The following is a 25,700-nucleotide window of genomic DNA, read 5'->3' as shown; positions in this document are numbered from 1 at the left end:
TTGTGTTTGTCAGAAATTTGGTTCTGGATTGGATATCTGAATTTTAGATCAGAAAGGGGACCTGTGTATGAAGTGTGAATATGGGATTATATGATGCATAATAATTGTACGGTAAAGATTAGGAATTTTGGACGTTTAGGAGCAGTAGCCATATTTGGTTTTAATTGTCCAAAATTTATGAACTACACTGTAAAAAATAAAGTTGGTTTCCAACTTATAATAATTAACGAAGGATGTAAGAGAAAATAATTTACCTGACTTTCAGCGAAGACCAAACTTTTGCCTGGAAGGTCACCCACTTTTTCTGGCATCCAAGTGCTGACGATGATGGGCCTTAACAGCTCGTGATCGTGCTCCAGGCACGGACCATGCTCGCTAAATAGTCCCATCGATATCCCTGGGGAGCCTATTATATTGTACGCCATAAATGGTAAGGAACTTAAAAACATAAAACACTTAAGGACGGAACAAAGACGGCACACACGAGCAGCAACGGGCCCCTTATAAATTCCTCTTTGCATGTTGAAGAAGGATAACGATGAAGCGGTAAACAATTAAATAACATTCATATTTCTCAAATATGAAAAAGAGGAAAAAAATATAAGAACTGATAAAAAAGAAAACAACAAATTGTAGATAGTTATTATAAATACTTATTATAAATAATCATTCAATTTCTCAAACATTAGACACTTTGGACCACCGTTCATGTTTAACACCAATTGATTCCGTGACACGACAAAACGTGAAAAAAGGTAGAAAAACAAAAAGAAAAGTAAATAATAATTAGAGATTCATACTTACCGACAGCTGGACTCGGAGGTTGGTTAGATTTATGAGATTCGCCTTCCTCGTTAAGGGTCATCACCACAGGAGGCAGAACCACTATTTGATTCCATGGCACGAATACCGTCCTCGTGAGGGGTTTGAAGGGGCTACGCTGGAACTGAAGCGTCACCGCACCGCCTCCGTTCACCAACACGTCGAACCTAATCGAAGTACGTAAATGCATTTCAAACTATACCTTAGCTTCCGGTATTACATCGGGTTTACGGGCTATGGATGATCGATAAAGGATACGCGTCACTAGAACCTCTTAACCGTCTCGAAATTCACGATTCTGGGGTTAATTTTAACGTTCAATAGTAACACTCTCCCAATTTATTTTATGGACCAAAAACTCGCGAGTGAGTTTGATGTTCTTCGATGTACGCTGAGTGAATTTTTGTGAATAGAAGAAAGTAAATGGAATTTGGATGCTATAGTAAAATACAGAGCTTAAAATCTCCTGTGGCTAAACCTTTGGAAGCTCAAATTAAAATAAACATTTCCAGCAATATTTATAACTATATTATTCTTTCACCAACAGCAAAACGCTCTAATCGTCCAAGCAGCTTGTGGATATAAAAATTTCTAACAATATGTGTTCAAACATCGTTACTGGCATCCAAGGGAATGCCCGAGCAGTGCCCTCTATTCAAAGTTGTTCCTGTGACTTTCATTTAATCGCGCGTTCTCGTCACGGAGCGACATCGACAGGTGGCAAGCTGAACTATGCCATTGGGTCCAGTTCGCCGCAACTTTTACCTGGACATGTTTGAAATCCGATTTGAAAGTCCTCTGTCGTATTACAAGAACAGAAATCATAGGAACGTCTCGCGTACAAGAGATTCAATCATAAGGCCGTACTCGCAATCAAGCAACGACAAACGCGTATTTATCAGACAGTCTGGCTGCAATAACTGCCAATCTATCACGGTCCTGTATTCATTAACTCGTGAATACAACGAGGGAATTCTACCTCGAACTTCTCTCTGGGATTACATGAAACTGCAAGTTAAAGAGAGAGAGAGAGAGAGAGAGCGCGAGAGAGAGATGACGTTAATGAGTAAGATAGATAGATAGGTAGAAGCGGAACCGTTATCGTTTCGACGAGTTCCGTCAATGTATAATTTCTCTCACGTTCACAGTTCACTATATTATGGTAAAATTTTGTCAGCGATCCAACCGGAGGGGGTAGCAAGGGATAGACGCAGGTCAGACTAATCACACAGGTTTGCACGGAGTAATTAGGAAGCTTTCGACATCATTAGCTCGAGCTTTGATGTGGTTTACCAGGCCAACTCCTCCGGCTCCGTGTTTCAGGATTATCCTCGCCAGGATTACTATATACCTGTTTGATATAGGTGTTTCACCATCTACCCATACTCCATCCAGTTTCCCCATACCCTTCATTACAATGCACCCTTGATCCTATTAGGAAGGACGCCCAAGCTGCCATACACGCCCATCAGGCGCAAATACTACTATATTGCCCCATATGTTTGTGTATCTATTGATATGCGATTCTGACTTTTCTGTTTCTCCCTTTTTTTTTTCTTTTTTAACAGGGGTGGGGATATTGGGTTGGGTTGTTCGAATGGGCGACGTGAACTGATGAGGTACTGATTTGGATTTTGTATAATGTGAGAATTTGATTTGAATGTGGGTTGGTAGACATGTGTTCCTGCTGTTCCTTTCATCATCTCTTAGTAATTTTGATATACGAGAATATAGAAATGTGTAGTAATTATATAAAAATCTATTATACGTATGAACTAAAACTGACAATTATCTTGGTCCAGTCAATTGAGTGAATTTCTTGTATAATTTCAATCGCTATTTTTGTGATACAATGCGATACAAAGTAAAAATTAGTACTCACCATCCGTCAGCTCTGGTTAATGTGAATCCAAAGCGAGGGTCCCTGTCCACGGACACCCTGATGCCTACTATTCCAATTCCTTGTTCGGTTACAACTTGGCCTCGCATCACCGCAACTCGACTGTTATAAATCAAAGATATATCGAGATCTTTCGAGATCGGATCGTATCGTTGATCCGTTGAACCGTGGCGCGCTGATTCAAAACATTTCAAATCCTATCGTGTACCAATCAACAGTAATGAAATTCCAATATAAAGAAAAAGGAACCAAAAACATCATCGAAAAAGGATAAGAGAGAGGAAATATACACGTATTACAAATTCTACAATTTTTTGTATAAAAATAAAAATAGATTCAACAGGAAAAAGAAAAAAAGGCAATTCTCTGGACTAAAATTTCGATCGTGGAACGCATGTATTCCAAAACAAAGTCGTCGAGAGCGAGAACAATCGATTTTGTCTGTCAAATCAGCTTCCGCGGTCAACGGTTCAATGCGATCCAATATTCTCACTTCGCTGCCAATACAATCCGCAACTCCATTCGAGCCGGCCTTTACCGGCCGCGATAGTTCGCGCAAGAGGAGTTAATGCCACTGGTTGAATCCAAAAGCGATACAAATTGATTTTACAAACGGAACAATGCGCGCGGCATCGCGTGTATGCAGCGAACCTAGATGTCGCCAGCGTCAGTTTCTCGATCATGCTTACAGGTTAGCTGTCGCATCGTATTGGCAACGACGCGGGAACATTTTCTTTCAGTCACATTCACTTTCTTGCAATTTGCATGGTATTTTGTTCATGGTTGCATTCTTTTAAGAGGTTTTGTTCATTTCTTCTTTTTTTTTTGCTTGACTGTGGGTAGTTGTTCTTTTTTAAAAGAGTATCGAGCAGATTGTCAATTCGGGAGCAAAAAAGAACACGATCGTCCTGAGGCAGGATAATAATAATAATAATAATAAATAAAGGGCGGGTAGTAAACTTTCGTGAGAGTAGAACTGCATGCATATATAATCATGTATAAATAGATATGTAATAAAGGCAATGAAAATATGTACGTAATAAGTTTCAGGGCTGGATTATCTGCGATATATAAAAGTTGGAGTATGTTGAAGCTGAATATTTTAAGCGATTTGTGTAATAGTGCTGAATATAATGAGATCGATATAGGTAGGTAAGATAATAATAATAATGATGATAATAATAATATATAGAGAATATGCTGTGAATCGGGTGCATACGTACGCAGCTTGTTATGGGGCGCTGTGTAATGAGCAACGACATTTGTGAACGAAGATATTATACACGGTGATTCTTAATTACTCATCTCTATATGTTTGTGAGACACTGATTTAAGTAACAAACGGAAATGAAAGAAATTATAATATTAATAATCATTTATAATTATTTTATCTATAAAAATTATGCAGATTATATTTAAAGTGCGAACTGTACAATTGGAAGCTGCGACTAATTAAAAAATTTACGCCATGTTTTTGTGTATCATATTCGTTGGAGAATTGTACAAAAAATTGTTTGATCGGAGAATGCTGTATGAAAATTGAACAATACCTATAAATCACAATCAGGTTGGTATCAGTGATTAGATATTTTTCATAAATGCCTCCCGCATTTGTAGAATATGGAGAAAGTAATATATATCCGCAAATAAAAAACATCTTAGAATACTGAGAAAGTCGATAATTTGTCATTCTTGAGACTTAATAATGTATAAAGAAATCAATTATAATAGAACGTATTTTTCTTTAAAAAGATAATTATATAGTTATAGTTGAAACAAATCACGATAGATTTGTTTTCACATAAAGAAACTCGAATTTAAAATATTTATTGTAAGTTATCCCATTTAGTCCATTATAGTTCATGAAACGTGAAAATACTTTTAATTTACATAGAATGAGTCTACAGGGGTGTCGAGATATTTACATCTACATTTGCCGATTTTATAATCAAGAAAATAGTTTTAATAAATAATGTTAAAACAATAATTTAACTTTACTTTTATAAACAGGTTAAACATTTTATATTTAAACATTCACCATGAAATACTGTCCTAATAAAAAATAATAAAATTCCCTTAACATTCACAGTGCCCCTTCAAACTCATCTACTAGAATATATTCTTCAAATTATTCTCGCGTAATGAAGAATCATCTTTCCTTTGTCAATTTTAGCAAAATATGAAAATATGATAGAACACGTACAACAAGCTGCATAGATGCATTCGATATATGTATAAATATATATATATATTCATTGGTCCCTAAGGGATTGCGTATGGGGGCATGATTCGTTCTTGGAGGATCCACACATTCCCCCGTGAATCGAAAGTCAGACGATATCTAATTCGTCCAAGGGACAAATGATCGCATCATCGTCCCGGAAAGTGAGCAATGCCGTGCACTTCCGGCTGCGCGCACCGTGCCACCATTCTCGTTCCATCGGTGACTTGGGGATCAAACATTACCGGGGTTCTGATCCTCCAAGTACGAGCATAGCAAGGTGGCAGGCACAGTTGTTACTACTGGTAAAAAAAAATAAGAATATAAAATCCAAAAACCAGAGTGAACGGTATATAAAAAGGAAACGCAAATCAGTTTAAATCAAATTGAAAAAAACGTAACGGAAAGAAGAGAGAAACGGATATATATATATATATATGTACATGATATATCTTGTATATATATATATGTAGATCAATTTCAAGACACACCGACATCTGGCGGCGGATACTGAACCTAGATGTGTGCAAGACTGAATAATGGAAACGTAGAAAAAGAAAGAAAAATAGTAAAGAAAGAAAAATCAAAGAATGACGGTATCTCGATAGAGAGATCGCGCGATACACCGACGCAATGCCGAATTCTATCTCTCTTTGCTTGGAAATTTTCCCTCCATCTCGGTCAGCGATACGACGGTTATCTAAGTTATCTTTCATCGCGCCATATTTCTTTTCCTCCCGCGCGCGCTCACTTTCAAACGTGTCAACGACTTTCCTCTTTTCTGCCTCCTCTTTTTTCTTCTTTCTCGTTTTGAAAACTTTTCTGTGGTTCAAATACTCGTCCGTTTCTCATTCTCGAATAAAATAACATGTTCTCAAACGATTTCAAATGATCTCTTGATTCTTGTTCTTTTCAAAACGTTCGTATAAAATTGAAACACTCGAACCGCGAGATTATGCGATATTAATTGAAGGAAATTTTTTGCCGTCTTTTAATTTATAAGAAATTATTTCCGGTTTTTGACGTGAACCACGGACGGATACGGACGAATCGATTTTCTCCAAAAGAGGGTTTCTGTCGTGTTCTGGTATGAGATATAACTTTCGGTGGGTAGATAGCACGGATCGGTTAAAGACAGACACAGGGCTTTTGGTGTAACGGGGTTATTGGCACATTGTAGACAGGTGATAACAGACGTAGACAAGGGACAAGAGAGGGAATGGTCGTTCGGGTCCTTCGTATCATATCCTGTATCATAAAGCTGTGTGTTGAACGGTTCCGATTTCGTAATTATTGCCGATCCGTCGATTCGGAACAATATAACGTGATGTGAACACGTTTTCTCATTCTCGTTTTCATCGTTTATATATATATATATTTTATTTGATTTTGTACTACGATTTTGTATCTCCTCTACCGCATATGTATGTATATATATATGTTAATAATGATGATGTATAATATTTTATATCATCAATTTATCTCGACAAACGACGGAAAGGAACAATTGAACAAAAAAATGGAACGCAAGAATATATATGTCTTTGACGCAAGAGGCGCGCAATAAAGTCAGCGTTCGTGTATAAGATGCTAGGGGACAAAAAGTCACTAGAAACAAATTCGACAAGGGGTTATGAAATACACAACGTACATAAAAAAGTGCAAGCCTGGCAACACAAAAAACAACACAAGACCAGACAGGATATATATCGTTACGTAAAAAATTACACGATTCTCAAACATACTATTACTTGGTTTGTAGCCGGTTACGGTATATATCAGGGCGATCATAGTAATAGTAGCTAAGAACTCAGCGCTAAACAGGACAAGATGACAATACATAAACAGAACAACAGAGAAGGAACGAAACAGAATAAAGAGAGAAGTAGAGAGAAGGGCGGACAACGGCAGGATTATAGACAACGATCATCCGACGACATATCACAGATAACACAGAGACACTTCGATACGATTATACTTTCAATGTAGGTGTGAAGAGAGTGCTCGACCCTTTGGCTGTGGCGATACGTTCACGCGATTTCGATTGATTTTAAATTTTCCTCGTTTGAAGGCTATCGGTAAAGTAGATTCGTTTTGTTATCGACCCGTCAAAGTCCCTAGATTAAAGGCGAAACAAATGCGATTTAGGTTTCGAATTTTGGTATCGTTACAGGGCTACAACTCAACTGCTAAACGAATCAGCGTAAATTTTGTTCGATTATCAAATACTCGAATTCCCTGTGTCGTACAAAAGTGATATTAACGAAGCTGGACCATCGAACCTCGTTGAAATTTGTTTTTCACGCGAACAGTAAGCGGCAGCCGTCGAGTCGGAGATGACAGAAACAAATACGCAGGTAGACAGGTAAAAAGGTAGCGACGGAACTAAAAAATGACAGAGCGACAGAATGGAAAGAAGAGAGGAAAACGATAGACAGGCGATTAAAAACGGAGTATAGAGGGTTTAAAAGGGCGGAGAGACGAGTCAAATAAGCGAGGTATGATCAAACACTGGCAAACATAATTGGTAACGTAACTGAATCGATAACAGGCTGAACCAGGGTCGATAGAATAGAAGAAATATAAAGAGCGTTGAAAAAGACCAACAGGGAATATATATAGAGTAGTATAGAGACAAAAACAATAACTGAAACGGAGAAAGAGAGAAAAAGAGAGACGTGATACGCAGGCTAAGGGTATGAACATACGTATACATATATAGATAGATTACATATAATGGGACATACGAAAAAACATGTAAGATGAATGTTACGAGCGAAACGAGCAAATAGAAGGTAATTTTTTCTTGCTTTTTTTCTTTCATTAAAAAAAAAATTCTGTTTTTTTTTTCTTTTGGATTAATGAACGATTAGCGAGAGAGCTTGAGCTGCAACTTACCGCGGTGTAAAGGAACTCCAGAACGTACTACGTGTGGGAAAAAACCAACGAGAAGAAAGGGCGTTACCACGGTCACAGAACCCGCGTTTGCGGGCAAAAAAACGGACGCGCGTACGCAGCATTGCGCGAGCAATCGTCTATTTCGCATAATCATACCTTATTGACTTTATTCCCTTTTCTTTGCATCGTTTTTCATTCATGCATTTCAAATTTTCGCGCCATCGCGGCATAACCGTTTCGATATAGCGAACCTCGATTCCCTCTCAACGATTGTTTCGATCGGAGGTTAACTTCCGAAGGTTTATCCCCACCATACGACACTAGACATATCCCCCCACCCCATTGCACGTTCGCGCCAAGTTTGATCGTGTACGCGCGAATCTCGCGGCGAAAATCGAATGCTCTATCGCAATGTTCCGCACGCCGTTACAGAACAATAGACGTAGACACACACTAATCAAGCGTACCCATCACACACGCGATCTTCGCCAGTCACGCAACATGAACGCAGTCACTCACAGACTCATCCAACATAGAGTGGTAATACACGTGACAGACACAAGTTGGAAACTACGCACACACATCTGTATATATACGACGATTATACACGTGTATATAATATATATATATATGTATGTATATATAATAATATCCATATATAAGTAAATATATATATGTATATGTAATATATAAAGGCAGAGTAAAGAGAGAAAGAGATGGAGAGCTCCAGCGCGTCTTCGCGTGATCGATGCATTTGGAACGGGTACTGCACACGCGTTAACGAGACATGGCCGTCGTCGTTTCGTTTGGAATCCAACATCGACGTCGATTCGAGATTCGTCCCGTATCGAGGGAGTCACGAGTAACGGGTGTCGCACGAAGGATCCTCTTATCGCGTCGCTCATCGAAGCCGAGCCTCGAACTGACAATGAGGAGAGATTCCATCGGAGCTTGGACTGCCATGTTGGCAGACGATCTTCGAATATTGATTACGCTCTGTCCGAGCAATCCCGATGCCAACCTGAATTTCTGATTCACCGGGATACTTGTATGCAGTCTGTACGCTCGAGATTCCATTGAAAGTGGTGGGGAGAATTAGCGTTCACTGGGTCGTTTCATCAAAAACGACCCTTTCTTTCTTTCGCTTCACGAATGACCCAAATTAATTTTATACCATGATACAAACTGCAAGTCCTACTCTACATCTTTTAATTTTATATTTTGACCAGAAAGGAGAAAGTAGTTACCGTAGTATGATTGGAAAACGGTGATTCTATGTAGAGATAAATCAAAGTTAAGAAACGAGTACGCTTCGCCTTGGCGGGAATTTTGAATATTGATATTGATCGATCGATGATTGAATATTTGATAGAAGTTATCTGATTGATCATAACTGTCCTGAATTTTGAACTAATAAATGTTGATATTAAAAGTACTTCGAAACGTTATAATTGATTGTAGCTCATTTATGAAAGCTCGAAAAAATGATAGAAGATGATTCTGTTAAGTTTAATGAAATTCGTGCATTTGATTTTATGTATGTAATTATATATTGCCATCGTTTTTAAGTGAATTTTATTGTCAATTCAACAAATTATTATATTTGTGTAAATGTATCAAAGATAAATGTTAAAAAGCAAATAATTCACAAGGGGTTTCATGTTTTACATCAGCATTCAAATGTTTGCCATAAAAAGAACAAACAAGGTCAAATAAAATTCCTTCATGTAATATGCATCAATAAATATATGAAATTTTGAAATAGAATTAATGTTTAAATTAAGCAAAAGATATAAAAAGATAGAAGCTGTAGGTTGCAATGTTGTGAATTTGAAGAAAAATAAAGCTCATATTATTATACGAATATTTTCTCTACCACTTTCCTATGTTTTCACTAATTGTAAGTAGAGAAGCTTACCTCAGTTCCTAGAATTACCTTGTAAACCACAATTTCTTTGTTCGTTACACAAAATATTTATATATTTAACTAGGATGTTTTTCATCTAGTTACCATATCTTTTTAAGTACGTCGTTCTGTCAAAGTTAAAATTTTCTCTCCGAAACAACTAAATAAAAATCTAAGTAAAAAATACTAAATAAAAGCCATTTTAATCAAATGAAAAAACAGACAGTCTGGTTAAAACAATTTTTTTCCTCGTGCGTTGACATGTTTTATTTACAAAGAATCATTCTCGTCTCCAACCATAATTTACATATTAATTTCGTATCCTTTAGTCATTTAAAGTGCCCTCACCATAAAAAGAGATTCTAATTCTAACAGCGTTTCAAATGCAGACTGTACAAAGCTTATACCATTCTTTCAACCGGTGAAACACGTACGCGTAGCCTCCCAAGCAGAGTAGTTGCGTATGTAAAGCACATACAAAAAGAAAGAAAAAAAATTTTATCCATGTGGATCGAAGTGGAAGAAGCGTTTCAAGGCGGCAGCAAGGGTGCTCGGAGAAAGTCGGTGATCAATACCGCGACGAAACAATGGGCGCTACAACAGGACCAAACAAACTTCCGTTCCGCTCTCCGTACGTCTCTTTCTCGGACACACACGGAACTATCGTGTATCATACGCAGAACGTTCGATTTCGTGGTGTTGAACTGCTAGTGGACGCGCGAGAAAAGCGACCGAACCGCGACAGATTTCAAACTTGTGTCTACCATCTCTAGAAATAATTTTACTCGTGGGCGATCGACTCTCGGAATTCGTTGTTTCTTTCTATCGATGTTTCCTCGAACTAAAATAATGCAAGGAAAAGTAACAACAGATTGTAGCCTGATATTTGTATCAAAGTATCTTCGGGTAAAAACCGCGACTCGACCGCCCTCGTGCGCTTTATCTATGAATCTCCGATTGTCGGTGAACTGCTTAAACAAATGGCCGAAATAGCTGGTAAGTCACAAGAGAAATTTGGAAAACGACACGGTCTGCTTGTCGCGTTACCGATCAAAGGTTAAGCATTATTCTGTTCGTATGACGCGCTTGTTTTACGGAACAACGCGATGCCTAGAAACTGTATATTGAAAAAAAAAAAAAAAAAAAGAAAAAACTTCGCACGGATAACTTAATCCACTAACCGACCGAGAATACCGAAAATTCAGTCTCTCGAATATTTTCTCCGTGTGCAGACTTTTTTTTCAATTTCTTTGTCTCTTTTCATCTTTTTTCTGTCTTTTTTTTTCTTTCGACAGAATTTTGGTCTGTACTTCACAGTCTGTACGTAGAACGGAGCCTCTTTCGGTCTTCGGCTGTAGGGTGAATGGTGATCTGGTGGTGGCAAGGGTACACACAGAGGATAAACACTAGACAAAATACACGAATCCCCCGAAATACGCTCGCTGCCGCTCCGATGCGTCGGTCAGCACGCGTCCCGAGCAAATCTTCATCAGTGTCGAACAAAGGATGGTGACCGTGAACGCGCCCGATCAAATTTCTCGTTTTTATTCGCTTAGCGAATTACCAAAGTGACGTATATTCGCGATATACTTCGATGAAGCTATTACTCCTTTATCTACGTGTTACAGGGAACAGATGAATATACTGTTCGTAAACAGAATGGTTTCTTTATTTTGGAGGCTATGTGACACAAAGGATAATTCTACCAATGCTTGGAAAATAAAACATTGGTTTGTTGAGTTAATAGATGGATTCGAAGCGTATTATACGTCTTGAAATTGAGTGAAGGGTTTCAGTAAAAGGAGTTCTATAATTATTTGGTTCATTCAAAATACACGCTGGAGCATCATCTCCGAGGCTGATTGTTCGCAAAGCTATATTTATAATATTGGCAAGTTTCAAAATTAGATTAGCTTAACAATAGGATAAAATTCGTTTGTTGCAACAGTAGGCGACGATTGGATAGCATTGAAACGTATAAAGTAATTTTTACCCTATATGGTTACTTATAAAGTTACTAGATAGTTTTATTCTCTCATTTCACCCTATGTTCACTTTACGTCTATTTCAAATTCCCTAGCTATTCAGCAAAGCAAATAGTTTTGAAACTCATTTATCAAAACCCTTTCACTATTCTTAAGACACAGAGAAAACACATATTTTGTTATTTTATCAAACAATAAGTTACCAAAGCAAATATCAACGATTTAGTTTCATAAGGCGAAGAAGATTTGCAAAACGCGATTGCTTGGAGGAACCTTCGCGAATTCACCTCGCGAGACAAGATTCATAGCGTGGCATGAAACAGGACTAAACTGCTAGCAATTAATATCAGATGCACGCGAGGAAGCTCCTTTGATCGACAATGCTTCCGAGATGATCACTGACGCGTTCGGCATTCGGGGGAGGGAGAGGGTGAAACACGAGGAATAGGATGGTTAGAGGGTTGGCAGGGTTGTCACCCACCGGGGGCTCTCTTGATAATTCAGCTGTCACGGATATACCGGATTGTTTGGCATGGCGGTGCAAGTAAATCTGATTCAATCTTTTTTTCTTCTTTTCCACTCTTTTTTTCGACACTGAAAAATTGCTCACGATGGGGAAAACGCTACTCGAGTGCAAGAAAACAGTTTAACGAAACAATTCCCTTAAATAATTCTTTTTTCATTGCAATCTTCTATGTTTCGATATATTTGGAGAAAAAAAATGGAAAAAAAGCAAATCGACTAAAGACAAATATTTGTAAACTCGAGTGTAATAATATTTGACAACTATTGTAATATATAAATCGCTATAAAAAATATTTCCTTTTTTCTTTTTAATAATCCATGTAATATTTGAAGAACAATTTAGAACTTTGATAATTTTATCGTAACAGATCGATACGAAAGGGGAGATTGCCGAAAGTTATGCAACGAACGATTTTCCTATGGTATTTTACTATTTTGCCCCATCGTGAAGCTTCGTCGGAAAAAATGGACCGCGTAAACAAAACTCTTCGGCGGAACCATCGTCCGTGTGTGATCAGACACGTTACGCTTCTCGAATGATACGATGTGCTTCTCTCACGTTTTTTTTTTCTGCATGTATATATATAACACATACTGCACATATGTGTATACATATATTCTTCGGGCTTTTTTTTTACGTGAAACACATCGTTAATGTACCGTACGGGTAAACAAAAACAATGTCCCTTCTGAATGAAATCAATGATCTGCGCAGTTCTCGTGGATGATAAAAACGAGGAAAGTAACAGCCGCGTAATATGTCAAACGCATTCGAAAAATGTAAAAGGCCAGAAACTATGACACGCAGCTATGCTATACGTTTCTTTTTTTTTCTGTTTGTTCTTTTCTTTTCTTTTTCATTAATTAAACGGTACGTGTAGGTATCGACGACTATCGAACGAGCCAGACGTTGTTATGATTGAAAATTAATCTTTCCTAGATTTTTCCATTTTATCCCGTTGGATACTCGAAAGGGAATAATTGAATGTTTCCTGCAGTATCTACTTTTGAAGATCGAAGAAATTCGTTACTATCGAATAAAACATTCCGACCGATTATTTATATTTTTCAATTTCTCAATATGTGAATATATCTTTTTTTAAGAATTATACGTCAATAGTGGCGATGCTAAATTAAAAGATATATTTTCTTTTTGAATATTTAAAATACAGAGATTCTCCCATGGTATGCATATGTGTCAATGAAATATATCAATGTAATACAAGAATGGAATATTTTGAATATCTCAAGGATAAATTAAACCCTCTATTTAACATGGAATTAGATTTCATTAGTTTCTAGTAATTACAAAGACAATCGTTCTATTCTCTGACAACTTCAAATATTCACTTCAACTTTCAAATATTTCCACTAATTAATTCCGATTACAAAATTTTCAATTAGCAAAACTTTAAAAGTCTGTGACACATTCAAACCTTCCCTTTCATGTCCCTTCTTGCTTGTCACCGATATAATTAATACAATGTTTCTATTGAATCAATTAATGAAAGAGATTTTTCTTAGTAGCTGAAGAAAAAGTTCAATGCGCTTGATTGTCATGTCAACGACTCGCTCGTTCTTCTAAACGCAATTATATCCTGTTAGACGTCGTAAAAATAAAGTATATATAACTAAGCGTTCCTCTATAAATATTAGAATGATTGACTGAATGTAGAACCGTGTGAGAAGAAGTGGTCGATCTTACCTTTCGGTGTACTCGTTCATATGAGCGTAGCTTTGTACGCTGTTCTCCTCAACGAGGAATTTCACGCGCTGGTAAAAGGACGCGGTCACGCTGGGCGGTTGTTTGCGGAGAAGGACGTCCACGGGATTATTACTAGTAAGGCACATGATATGCTCTGCGCAAGCTGCGTGCGAGCAACACTCGCTGTCAGAACAGTCCATCATGCCATCTAAGAAACATTACTTCTTGTATCAGACGTTCACTGAATATAGATATTAAGAAATTATCGTTTAATTTTAATTTTGGATAAAACTCGATTTTTATTCAAATTCTTCAGGTATTTTTAGCTTTGTTAGAGCTGTTTAGGAAGTTCCTAATTTTATTGGAATTCTATAGGAATTTTGGAATCACCTTGGAAGTTTTTGGAACTTTAGGAATTTGTAACACATCAAAAGAACGTGTATTTAATTTTACTACAGTCTTTGAATCTTTTGTCAAAATTTAAAAAATTTCTTAATCTTCAGGGCAATAGGAAAAAATTAGATATTGCTGTAATAGAAAATATTTGAATAGCCTTTAAGGCTGTTCCACAATGAGACACCTATATTTTCTATAAATATTTGCCTTCGTTTTCTTTTTAGATTAGATCAAAATAGGCGAAATAGTAAAGCAGTAGAAAAAGTATATATTATGAAAAATTACACGATTATAATTGCTTTGGTCTAATAATCTTCCGTTCCTCCTATTACCATTTCTTTCTACTTATAATATTTATACACTCACCCTGATCGTTGTCAATAAAGTCATTACATTCCATTTCGAGTCGTATGCTGCAATCCCTTCCCGCCCAGCCGGTTGAACATCCACAACTGTATTCGCCATCTTGCAGAGTGCACAGTCCGTGGCGACTGCATCCGTTCTCGCATCCAGCTGTCAAGGGAACGGCGTGAATGTTTTAATTGAAGATATCGGGCAACGATCGGAGCTAATTGAAAATCGATACCAGCCCCGTGTTGGAGAATAAACGATACATGTGATTCCATGAAAGAATATATTTCGCGATAGAGGAAATAACTTTTCGATAGGAACAATTCTTGTATAGTTTTAATTAACATTTGGTTGATATAACGTTGCAATATAAATTACTTGAGTCAAATATAGTTTTGATCGATCAAACTCCTAACAATATCCTACAGTACATACATACATACATAGTTGTATAACGTAGTAAGTGAAATTTTAGGCAATTAAAAAAATACATAAATAATTATATGAAAATAAGTGAAATAACAGTACTGGGATAGCACCTATTTGTTATTTGAAAACCATTTCTACTTGTAAGTATAAATTATTATTAAACGATAGTTTCTTACTGCTCTGTCTGACAAAGTATCGACCTTCTCTACTTAAGTATCTTTATACCCAGATCTACGTTGTTTTACTCTTATACAATCTATCTTCAGAATGATATCATTTCTCGAATCTATTGCCCTAATTACGAGTAACGTAGGAAACAATCAATAACGATAATATAACAGCAATAACAGTAATAAAAATAACAAAGTAACGAGATTGAATATCCGGAGTCCTTGATCCGCGATTACATCAACGTTTCACAATTACCATTTCATGGGAACAAATGGAAAGATCATGAATTTAAACGGCGTTACCGGCGATGCCATTAATATTTTACTTACGCAACGTGCAATGTCGCCCGTTCCATCCCTGACTGCAAACGCAAGTTCCATTCTTGCACTGGCCATGTTCCGCACAGCGTGCGTCGCACGGTTTCTGATCGCACTTGGTTCCAGTCCAATCGTCGTTGCACCTAAAAATCACATACCTTTCAGGTACTCAAACTCCAAACCTCTTTTTTTTCCTGCAGTCTATCGTTACTTTAATTTACGTTACGTTAACGTTTGCCAATTTAATATTGACAGCGATTTTCAGATGCCATCATATCCAACTATTTATCAAATCTTTAATCTTCTTCCTCAGAGACAAGTCAAAATCGGCTTTTGAAGGCTCAACATACAATTCAAGACCAATGTTCCGTAGGCGTCCTGCACAATTTCTGAAGAAAAATGCGCTCAGCTTTATCGTCCAAATGCAAAATTGATTTCCTCCGCGCGGAACCCTTCAGGAAAGCGGGAAAAAGACACGGATTCCGGCAAGTTCCGAACTCGTCCTGCCGTGGTGGGAAACTTTTTGCGCTTACGGACGCTCTTTCATGGGACAAGAGAGGAGAGGGAGACGAGAAAGGCGTCAACTTTAGAATATGAGAAAGGAGATCTTCTTTCGTGTCCTTGATTCTGACAAAGGAACGTCGGGAAGGTAGGGCGGTCCTTCGAGTAGTGATAAGTTGGCGGCCACCCCTAAGATAGAGCCTTTTTCTCGCAATTTTTCACCTCCTTAGCCTCGACTTTCCTGCCTCCGATCTCGTCGGCAATTTACTCATTTTTAGCCTCTACGCTCTAACGCCACCTCCTCTCCTTGTCCCTGCTTAGGATTCCAACACTTTGCGATTTTTCTCCCCTTCTTTTTTCTCTCTTAACCGTTGCTAACTTGTCGTGATAAACTCGATCGAAGTATCTTTGAATGTCTTCCAGGTATATTTTAAGTAAAGAGTAGATGGATCTGAATTAATCAGACTGTTGTGAAAGTTGGCGTTTCGTGGAACAGGATCCCGAAGACGGGAATGTTGGAATAAAGAAAATAGCTTGATCGGAGGAAGAAAGAAATATTGTAATCTCGATTAAGGTTCTATGTAAAAAAATAAAATAACGTAGCAAGTTGCTAAAATTCTGTTATATAAATTAATGAACGAAAGATCAGCAACGTTTATAATATTCATTTTCCATGCAAACATTAACTCACGTAAACTCATTTAAAATTCTATTTCTAAGAATTAGAAATTACCTAGGAATGATTTTAATATGAGCCCTCTAACCCTCGCAAAATTCCCCTTGCCAAATACCCGAAAAGTTACACGATATGTAACCGAAATCGCGATAAAATAAATCTTGCTGACTTAACCCACACAGCGAGGAACGAGGTTAAAGAGCAAAGGCCAAAAGGATACGCATCACTTTTCCTGCTGAATACGGAAACGCGTCCAGGTAACCCAATTCAAATTCGCGAAGGACCCATAAAGGACGACAAGGAAACATGTGGTAGTAGTGTAGCGCTATACAACGTGTACTGACTTGCAAAGACCCTGCTCGCAGGTTCCGTGTGGTCCGCAATCGAGGCCACAGCTTGGTTGTGAACAATCTACACCGGTCCAGTGTCCCTCGCAGACGCAACTTCCGGATTCGAGGTCGTACGTGCCGTGGTCAGAGCAACGAGGCAGACATTGGTACACCTGCTGGTCGACCTGGTTACACCTTTCACCCTGCCAACCTGCTTTGCAATAGCATTTACCAGCAACGCAGGCGCCGTGACCACTGCAGTTTGGATCCGAACAATCAGCTGTAATTTATTGTTAATTAAATTTATTTTACATTGCAAGTTATATTTGCTATATTAATTTATGTTTACTAGTAAACCTTGCCGTTCTCATCGGGTCTATATGATCCGAAATAGATTTAAATTTCAGTAATATATTTTAATATATTACTAATATTAAAATAATTAAATTATAATTAAATATATTTTAATATATATTTTAAAAATATTGGTCCTTTGTATTAATCGTACAATATTTAACAAGTTTACTGTTACCACTTTTTGATAATTAAAGTTAACATCACATACAACTTTCTGTTCTATATATTTAAAAAGGTCAAGTAAAATTTGCTCAACTTTGAGCGTCCAACAGTGATTGTGACTTTATCCAAACAACTATTTACACCTGAGCGGTGAAACTAAAATTCTTGAAGCTAACCCAACAATCTACCAACAAATATTTCCTTGCCGAATCAAGCGTATTGTTAACAAACTTCACCGTACCGAACTGGCATATATGACAACTATCTTGAATTTTCTGCAACGACCTCTTGCTGGTATGAATACACTTAACATTGTTTTTAAGAACACGAGGCATCTTCCGGTCTGTCGACGGTGATTGCGCCCTGGGCACCGACGAATGGACCAACTTTTTAAATTATGGCATCGGGACAATTGCATTATTCCCGCGGATCCCAGCTGCCCCGGGGAAATTATGAAACTTAATTCCGAAGCGTCCTGGCGGCGCGATGCACGCTGCCATTCGCGTCGTATGGGACCGGTTATACGCGATCTCTCAGTATTTGCCGACTGATATATTGGTACGTTTACCGCTACGATACATTGGTATTTTTATACAGAGTGAAGCAATAAGGAAACAGATTATTCTCAGAAAAATCACATTAGCCTCTTTTTTTTTCTTTAAATAAAAAGATGCGTAGCAATGGAGAGGCAGCTTCATTATTTAAATTGTGTAAGATGTTCTATAAATATGAAGACTGCAGGGGAAGAACAGTTTTTTTCATTTTACTTATAAAGTTTCGTTGAAATGAAGATATCAACAAGAATGCATTTTATCATGTTTTTGGTTGGTACTATAGGAAGCGAAGAGTAGAATGATGATAATAATCATGCAGTAAACGTTAATTATGCCTTTTTGTGGAGCTGTAAAAGCTACATGGTACTCCGTGAAATGTAATTAACAACGCTGAAGTACACGATAAAAGCGACTTCTATGTGAAGTGATAATCGACATTATTGCAGAGGACCAATGCAATTGTGTGTAAAGAGACTCGCGTTAAAATTACGCGACACGTACTCTTTCTACCTATTGAGGCACCAGTTTGGAGGGTAAAACTAATCTACGAAGTTCGACCAGTTTTGGAAACTGTTATTAATATGAACGCTTAAAATATTCAAACTTCGTTAATGACATATACCAGAAAAAGCCACGAGTGTGTCATATAGTTGCCATTGATAACATCGTGAAATAATTAAAAGCATTAATGAGCAATTCAAAATAAAAAGCAGTTTCATTTATGAGAACAAAGTTATCGGGCAACCTCCATGTTATAAAATTATACTGGAAATGTTACGATTTCGAATGCTACAGATTCTTTGGTCTGTGTCGGAGACACAAATTCTAGTAACCTAATCATCGAGTAAATGCATTCTGCATCGAATATATCCCATCGTTTGTTGAAGAATTATAGAGAAAGAAGCGTTATGATGAAATCGTAAGGGTGTCAGAGACAAAGCGTCTCTTTTCCCGCGAATAATTTCCCCATTCGTTCCAACAACGTCATTTTTCCATTCCCGCTTCCGCGGAATGGCTCTAACAAAGAACACTTTCAAGACGTTTAACTCAAATTTTATTCCTTCCTGAAATATATCATTAAACGGAAAGATGCGAAAGATGCGTATGATTTACAAGTAGCAAACTGTAATTCTAATTCCAACTGACGGATTGAAAATCATAGTGGTGTAAATGATAGTAGTTATACAAAATAAGATATTGTATACGTATCTAGCTTCATTCACGTGCTTCGACTTTTAAAAGTATTTCATTATCGTTCATAACCTGAAAAAATATAATTAACATCCTATAACAATAAATACAGAATACTGCAGTTTTATAAAATAATAACGATAGATTGATTTGCAGTCCTTCAATTGTCTCTAAAAGTTCTATTTTAATAATAATAATTAATTTCATCGTTTATTCGTTTAAAGTCTCTCTTAAAATAGAGATCTGTTCGTTCTTTAAAACGAGAGCAAGGTTAGGATATAAAAATTTGTAGACCGCAGTAAGATTAATGGGATCGTAACGTTAAACGTCTCTACAGTGTTCCTTTTGGACACAGTTACACTAAATCAAAAACAATAGCAAGATGCTCGTCGAAAGGATTAAAACGACCATTAAATACGACGAAACTAATCGCCCGGTTGAATTGCCGCAATGGTTGACCCATATGTAAATTCAACGAGAGAACGTGCATTAATTATAGGTTATACACAGAGGCATACGGTATACGCTCGCCTAGCGGATGAGGGAACGTGCATTACTAATACCTTGAATCTGTCCGGATAGTGGTGTACGGTAGAGGGCAGGACGTACGGTTGAATTATGGGGAAATTAATGGCGGTGTGACAAATATGAAGAAACAACATCCGACGCAGAAATAGACGAGAGGTAAACGTTCGTCGGAGAGGCATTCGCGTTTCCGCTGCTCATTTTTAACGCTAAAATATGGCGCGATGTTGTGCGCATGCTCGTACACATTCTGCCCATAATGTCGCCGTTAATGAACTCAAAAGTTGGATCATCTGTCCCGTTTTAAGGCCACATTTACATTCCATGTTCCGCGGTATTTCTTTCCTTTTTTTTTTTTTTTTTTTTTTTTTTTTGTTTCACATCTATTACACAAAGATGCTTTTAAGCGAAACAAACTCAAGCTTTACACAGGTTTAAATCCTGAGATAGGTGTAATACAGTGACAGTACCATTAAATTGAAAAATGCATTACCAACTATGCGCTAATAAAAAAAAACCTAATCATCTAATAAACTAATTGCAATAAATCTTTTCGTTGATGAGTCTTTTGCTTCTCTTTTTTCCTTTTTTTTTTTTTTTTTGAGGATGTCAATCTTGTCTTATCAGTGTCGTTATCAATGTCAATCTTAATCCGGATCACATAGACGTGCACCCTGCGTTCCAGGGGGCTCGCAGCTAGGTGAAAGTAAGTTCTGCACGGTTTTATCGCCAAGAACGTTGGTAATTCGAGGGTGAGCGAGAAGCCGATTAAACAATCGGTCTTAAGGGGTCGTTACTAGACGTCGAACGCAGACTTGGATCGTTCGCCTAACTGAACTCCACTGCTCTCCGTACTTCGCTTATATACTCCGTATCTCGCCTTACCCTCGTATACCTTTTCTCTTCTTTTTTTACGCGACTAAGATCATTAGCATTTTTATTAGGCCATTCCATTATGAAATTAGAGTATTTTTTATGATGCTTAAATTTGTATTAAAATTTTTGTACTTGGCTTCTTGTATCTTTTAGCGCTATCATTAAAATCGTTAGAAAATTTTTAAATTATTTGACTTTGTGCGAAAATCATGTTGCTAACAACCTTCTAGTGAATTGTTGCAAACATTTTTCACGTTTCAATCGATAACAGAAGCAGCGCGTACTTTCAAATTGTTTGCTGATTCCAATCTGAGCTTTAATACGCTTTAAATTGTGTTAAAGTAACTACTAAGTATCTATAATAACCAGACACGTTTTTAACTTACGTTCGTCGCAGAAGGAACCTTTCCAGCCAGGATTACAAACACACGATCCTCTGACGCACTGTCCGTGTTGATTGCAATCAGGAACTTGGCAGTCTCCTAATGGTATATCGCATTCGGCACCTTTCCAGCCGTCTTCGCAGTGGCACATACCACCACCATATTGTCCATGAGACGAGCACAGCACCGGGCACACGCTCTTACTGCAATCGGCCCCCTGAAATTTTCATCGATTCTTCTATTATCTTCCATTCTCTCTGCTCCCCCATAAATATGATCGACGAGCGAGTTTAGCGACACCATTTCGCGATCTAATCGCTTCGATCGCCGTGTAATTCTTTTCGAATCGCTACGTGAAGGAGGTTGATGGACAAATTGAATCGTTCGAGGTGATTTCCTACGACTATGTGCAAGATTTGTGACTGTGGGTCTAAGGAATTGTGGTACTGGATGCCATAAAGACTGTTATTCTTTAGAATTATTGTCGATATTATGTTGAGACTGAGATACGATGATTATGTACGATCGTGAATTCTCATTTTTACGATTTTCGAACTGTTGTGCTTTAGATTTTTTCTTTTTTGATTCTCTAAAAACTAGTAATTAACGATAATTGCGACTAAGAAATTTACGTTGAAATGTTTTCCATGTTACCTATAAAATAATTAATCCCTAGCCGGAACCATACGTGTTCTTTTTAAATGTTCTGCTTATATGCACAAGGGTAGATAAACAGCAATTTATTACATGTATTAATCTTACAGTTCGCAGTTCCGTAATCAATTAACGTAACATTAATGTAAGTGTGGTTATATATTTATCCAGCTGAAGCGTATATTCTACCTGTCCACTTGATCTCGATTAAAGTGACCCCACCTTGCCTGTTATATAACAGGTATTCACCTCATCAGTTGAGGCTAACAGGGGAGCGGCACAACGTACAGGTCAATGATTCGACACAAATTTAGCACACAGTACATATAATATATTATACAAGCATCGAACGTACTGAAACATACCATTAAAAAGATAGAACGTGAGGTTAAAATTATTTAAAAAATAAAAAACTTTTGATTCTTTATCTTTGTTCCTTCTTTTCTTTCAATTAAAACTATATTTTTTTCATGTATTTCATTAACTTTACCACCCTAAAAGTTGCTAACCTTCTTAACCTCGCGGCAGTTTTCGAAGAAACCTAAGGATACACACCTGATAGCCATCGATGCAGTCACACTTTCCAAGATAACAGGATCCTCTTCCAGAACAGTCGTTGGGGCAGGTAGTCGATACCCCCTCGGCTTCTGTCACGACCAGGGTGACTTTGTATGGCTGCAACTCGTCGTTATACACCGAAAGGAACCAACGTCCGGTATCCAGATACTGTAGCAGGCTAACGTTCACCATCATCGGCTCTACGATCGTTCTTTTGATCAGCACATGTTGGTACGACCGATTGTCGCTGGATCGCGCTTCAGTGGCAGCTGTTTTCATGAAACTGACAGCCTCTGAGCTAGTGTCTCGTTTCAGCCTATGATCCACTCTGCCACCTTTCACGAATTCTACGAAATCGTATTGCGTGACACTCGGAGCGACGTTTCGTCTTCCGTAGACGGCGAAGTTCGCGCCCCAGGGTAGAGTAAGATTCAGTCGGATGAAGGCGGGCTGCTTGTTCCGGAACTCGGTGTTCCAGAAATGGTAAGGCGAGATCACAGCCGAGTGAGCCACGTTGTACGCCTGCAGCTCGAGCACCGCCGGCCATTGCTGTGCTGATTGCTGAATCTGAGGGTCACTCTGTTGGTCCCCGGCACTGTCCGACGCACTCGAGTGCTCTGCCGTACTCGTCGGCAGCGACTCTGCGTAGTAGCAGCAATTCGATTACGTTCTGAGCTCTTATTAAGCGTAATTTTACGTATCTTAGAGTAAAAGTATCTTAAAGTTTCCTCTTTATGTGAACGTGAAAATATAAAGATATTATTTGGATAGCTAAGATATGAAAAATATTCTCCGACTGAGAGTACAGAATATTCTTTCGAAAATGTATAATAATTGAATAACTGTGCGATTGAGTTCACATAAAGTAGAAATTCTTTTATAAAGATTAAAAAATTCAAATCGAGGAAAATATGGGTATTCTGTTTTGATGGTGTCTTCAACGACTTTAACGGTCAAAGCGGAAACGTCTGTCGCGCTATTTAGTCTGCTAGTCTCGCGACAAATGTTCCAGTAGCATAGCTCGACGAACGTAGCTACACATCAGAACCGATATTATTCTCAGTGTGGCCATTGTATGGTTATATACGAGACGGCCGATATCAGGCCGGGAAAGCCATTCGAACGTAGCAGACGCCTCCCAAAAGCAATTACCGCGAGACGTCGTATGCCGGAGTATTTACATCATGCATAGTGGATGCAAATTGATACCGCTCGATATTTACCTTCGGTGGGTATTTGCGTTGATATCGGGTCGTGAACGTGCGCGTTCTCATGAGTGACAGCCTTCACGTCTTGGACCACTACGCATTTCGTGCTGTCTATCGGCCGCATGGAGCTCACTGCTGAAAAGAAAACAGTTTCCCCTTTAACATCAAACACTGCACGTCTCACAGGAGATATATCGATAACACATATGGAGGATCAGTTCTGTTTTAGAGTAAACAGATTTTTTTTTCTACTTGATCATGTTTTCACAGTGTTTGAATTTTCAAAATAGCTTTCAGATATATGTATTATAGAGCAACACACGACAAAGTGGAATGGAACATGAAAACTTTGTTTCCACAGATCGCGTGATTTTAAAAAAGCATACCGACTAATCGAACCACTTTTTGCTTTACGCGCAGACCTCAAGGTTATTTTATTCGTTTAAAGGTGGATTTGAATTTGTATTTTCACGTATTGGTAAAGCATGAATTTTCGTTTAATTTTGCTTACGCGTCATTTCTACGAAAACCTAAGAGAACCAAAGAATTGTAACCGGAAGATGTTCTGCCGAATCGTTGCGTTCGAGAGGAATATAAAAATCCTATTATCCTAGAAAAGCAATTCCAGAATATATATACATATTCCTTATTTTATATATATACATAAAGTAAAATGAGAAAGCAAGCATTTTATGTTTTACATTTATCCATTTAAACGCAAGCTGCTTCCGCGCCAATCGGAAGATACGAACGAGCCATAGATTCGTCATTTCGCTGGAGAACACTCGATCTTGGAAAGAATGGCGCACTCGCGAGAATTTCCACGTTGCTAGACCACCGCGATATTACATCGTAAGAAAGTTTACGGTGCCATCGTCGGCCAGCTTTCTTTATAAACATACACAAAGGCGCTCACGTACACCGTACGCTTCGTTCATACAACAAAGGCGCACGCAATCAGCTTGTTATATTCTTAATGTAGGTGGCCGCCACTTCAGACAAAATACCACCGTAACGCGACTCTTTTATTGCGCCAGGAATCAGGAACAGGGCTTTGGTGGAATGTCCCGTGGCGTCCTAATGGCTTCATAAATTCGAATAATCGCTTTCGAATTACGATGGGACACTAGATTTCCACGGCCCGACTACCCTTGGTAACTTTTCAAGGCGGCGCGGCCAGCCGAACGACAAAGGCCGCGCCTCTGTTTCTGCGTTTAATACCCGCCATTGGTAATTGGTCCAGTTCCCTGTTTGCCAATAAAAATCTACGTTCTTTCTACTTCAAGATCAAACGGATTAAGAAGTTCTACTTTACGGCATTTTACGAAATTCTTTGTTATTTTTAACTGTAGCTTTTTTAATTCTTAGGAATAGAATTCTCAATCGGTACACTTCACCTCCTGTTGGTGTATCGGTTAAGGATTAGGCTAAGGATCTTTTTAGTTTAATTGCGTTTGTGTGAAAGTTGAAGGTGCATAGGATCTTTATAGATTTCGACCTTTTATGATGGTCAAATCTATCATAGACGTAACTATCAGAAACGATGAATGGAATAGTAAAACATCGACTCTGCTCGATCTACCCAATTTTTTGTTATAGAAGGAAGGTTACGTGTATACGTAATGCGAAATGTTCATGTTTTTATATATACGTAGACACTATTTTTATTGCAAAAATTGTGTCATATATGATTGATGTGCAATTTTCTTCACGAATCCGTAAATTTTCTTGCATATGGCTATGGTTTGCGTGGAACGAGTAATTCTCACTGCAAACAACGGTGATTCTAGTTAGTTAGAAACAGTTGTAGTAAGTTGTAGTTCGGTTGGCAACGCACGATCTTCATTACAACACCACTAACGTATTTCGTTCGCCATATTTGCGGTAACATTCTACAAATACAGTTTCAGAAACCGATATTGTTTATGTGAAACGCGACATTAATGGGGTTGTAAAAGAAGTAGGCCACCCGATACTCTTTCATGGCGGTCTGTATATACATACTCAACGTATTTATGAACGAAACATTAGCTGAAGATTGAATGGAGAACGTAAATTTTAACGAAAATGGATAAAACTACTAGTTAGAGTTTTGTTACA

At 38.0% G+C, this 25,700-nt stretch overlaps 1 protein-coding gene and 2 long non-coding RNA genes across 10 annotated transcripts in view; 2 read left to right on the top strand and 1 right to left on the bottom strand.

Moving 5' to 3' along the window:
• Positions 1–25,700, bottom strand: part of LOC126915260 (teneurin-a) — a 695,244-nt gene that overhangs the window by 10,010 nt on the left and 659,534 nt on the right. For 5 of the 8 annotated variants that reach the window (XM_050719759.1, XM_050719764.1, XM_050719760.1 and 2 more), the window contains 11 exons: positions 23,616–23,735; positions 22,390–23,033; positions 21,184–21,397; positions 17,148–17,412; positions 15,639–15,769; positions 14,725–14,871; positions 13,963–14,170; positions 7,842–7,868; positions 2,705–2,824; positions 805–989; positions 255–406 (listed from right to left, as the gene is read on the bottom strand). In XM_050719759.1, the coding sequence (XP_050575716.1) occupies positions 255–406; positions 805–989; positions 2,705–2,824; positions 7,842–7,868; positions 13,963–14,170; positions 14,725–14,871; positions 15,639–15,769; positions 17,148–17,412; positions 21,184–21,397; positions 22,390–23,033; positions 23,616–23,735 (2,213 nt within the window). The remainder of the gene's footprint in view (positions 1–254; positions 407–804; positions 990–2,704; positions 2,825–7,841; positions 7,869–13,962; positions 14,171–14,724; positions 14,872–15,638; positions 15,770–17,147; positions 17,413–21,183; positions 21,398–22,389; positions 23,034–23,615; positions 23,736–25,700) is intronic. The other 3 variants (XM_050719762.1, XM_050719761.1, XM_050719763.1) reach the window with 3 other exon arrangements.
• On the top strand, positions 7,097–9,608 carry LOC126915272 (uncharacterized). Its single transcript, XR_007710085.1, has 2 exons — positions 7,097–8,473; positions 8,537–9,608. It is a non-coding gene; the product is annotated as an uncharacterized LOC126915272 (long non-coding RNA).
• LOC126915271 (uncharacterized) lies at positions 15,695–16,966 on the top strand. The gene is made up of 3 exons (XR_007710084.1): positions 15,695–15,791; positions 15,940–16,275; positions 16,551–16,966. It is a non-coding gene; the product is annotated as an uncharacterized LOC126915271 (long non-coding RNA).

This window comes from Bombus affinis, chromosome 4 (genome assembly GCF_024516045.1).
Source record: "Bombus affinis isolate iyBomAffi1 chromosome 4, iyBomAffi1.2, whole genome shotgun sequence".
NCBI classification, from domain to species: Eukaryota; Metazoa; Arthropoda; class Insecta; order Hymenoptera; family Apidae; genus Bombus; species Bombus affinis.
Note: the sequence above shows the minus strand (reverse complement) of the source record. Positions and strands in the feature narration are given on the sequence as shown.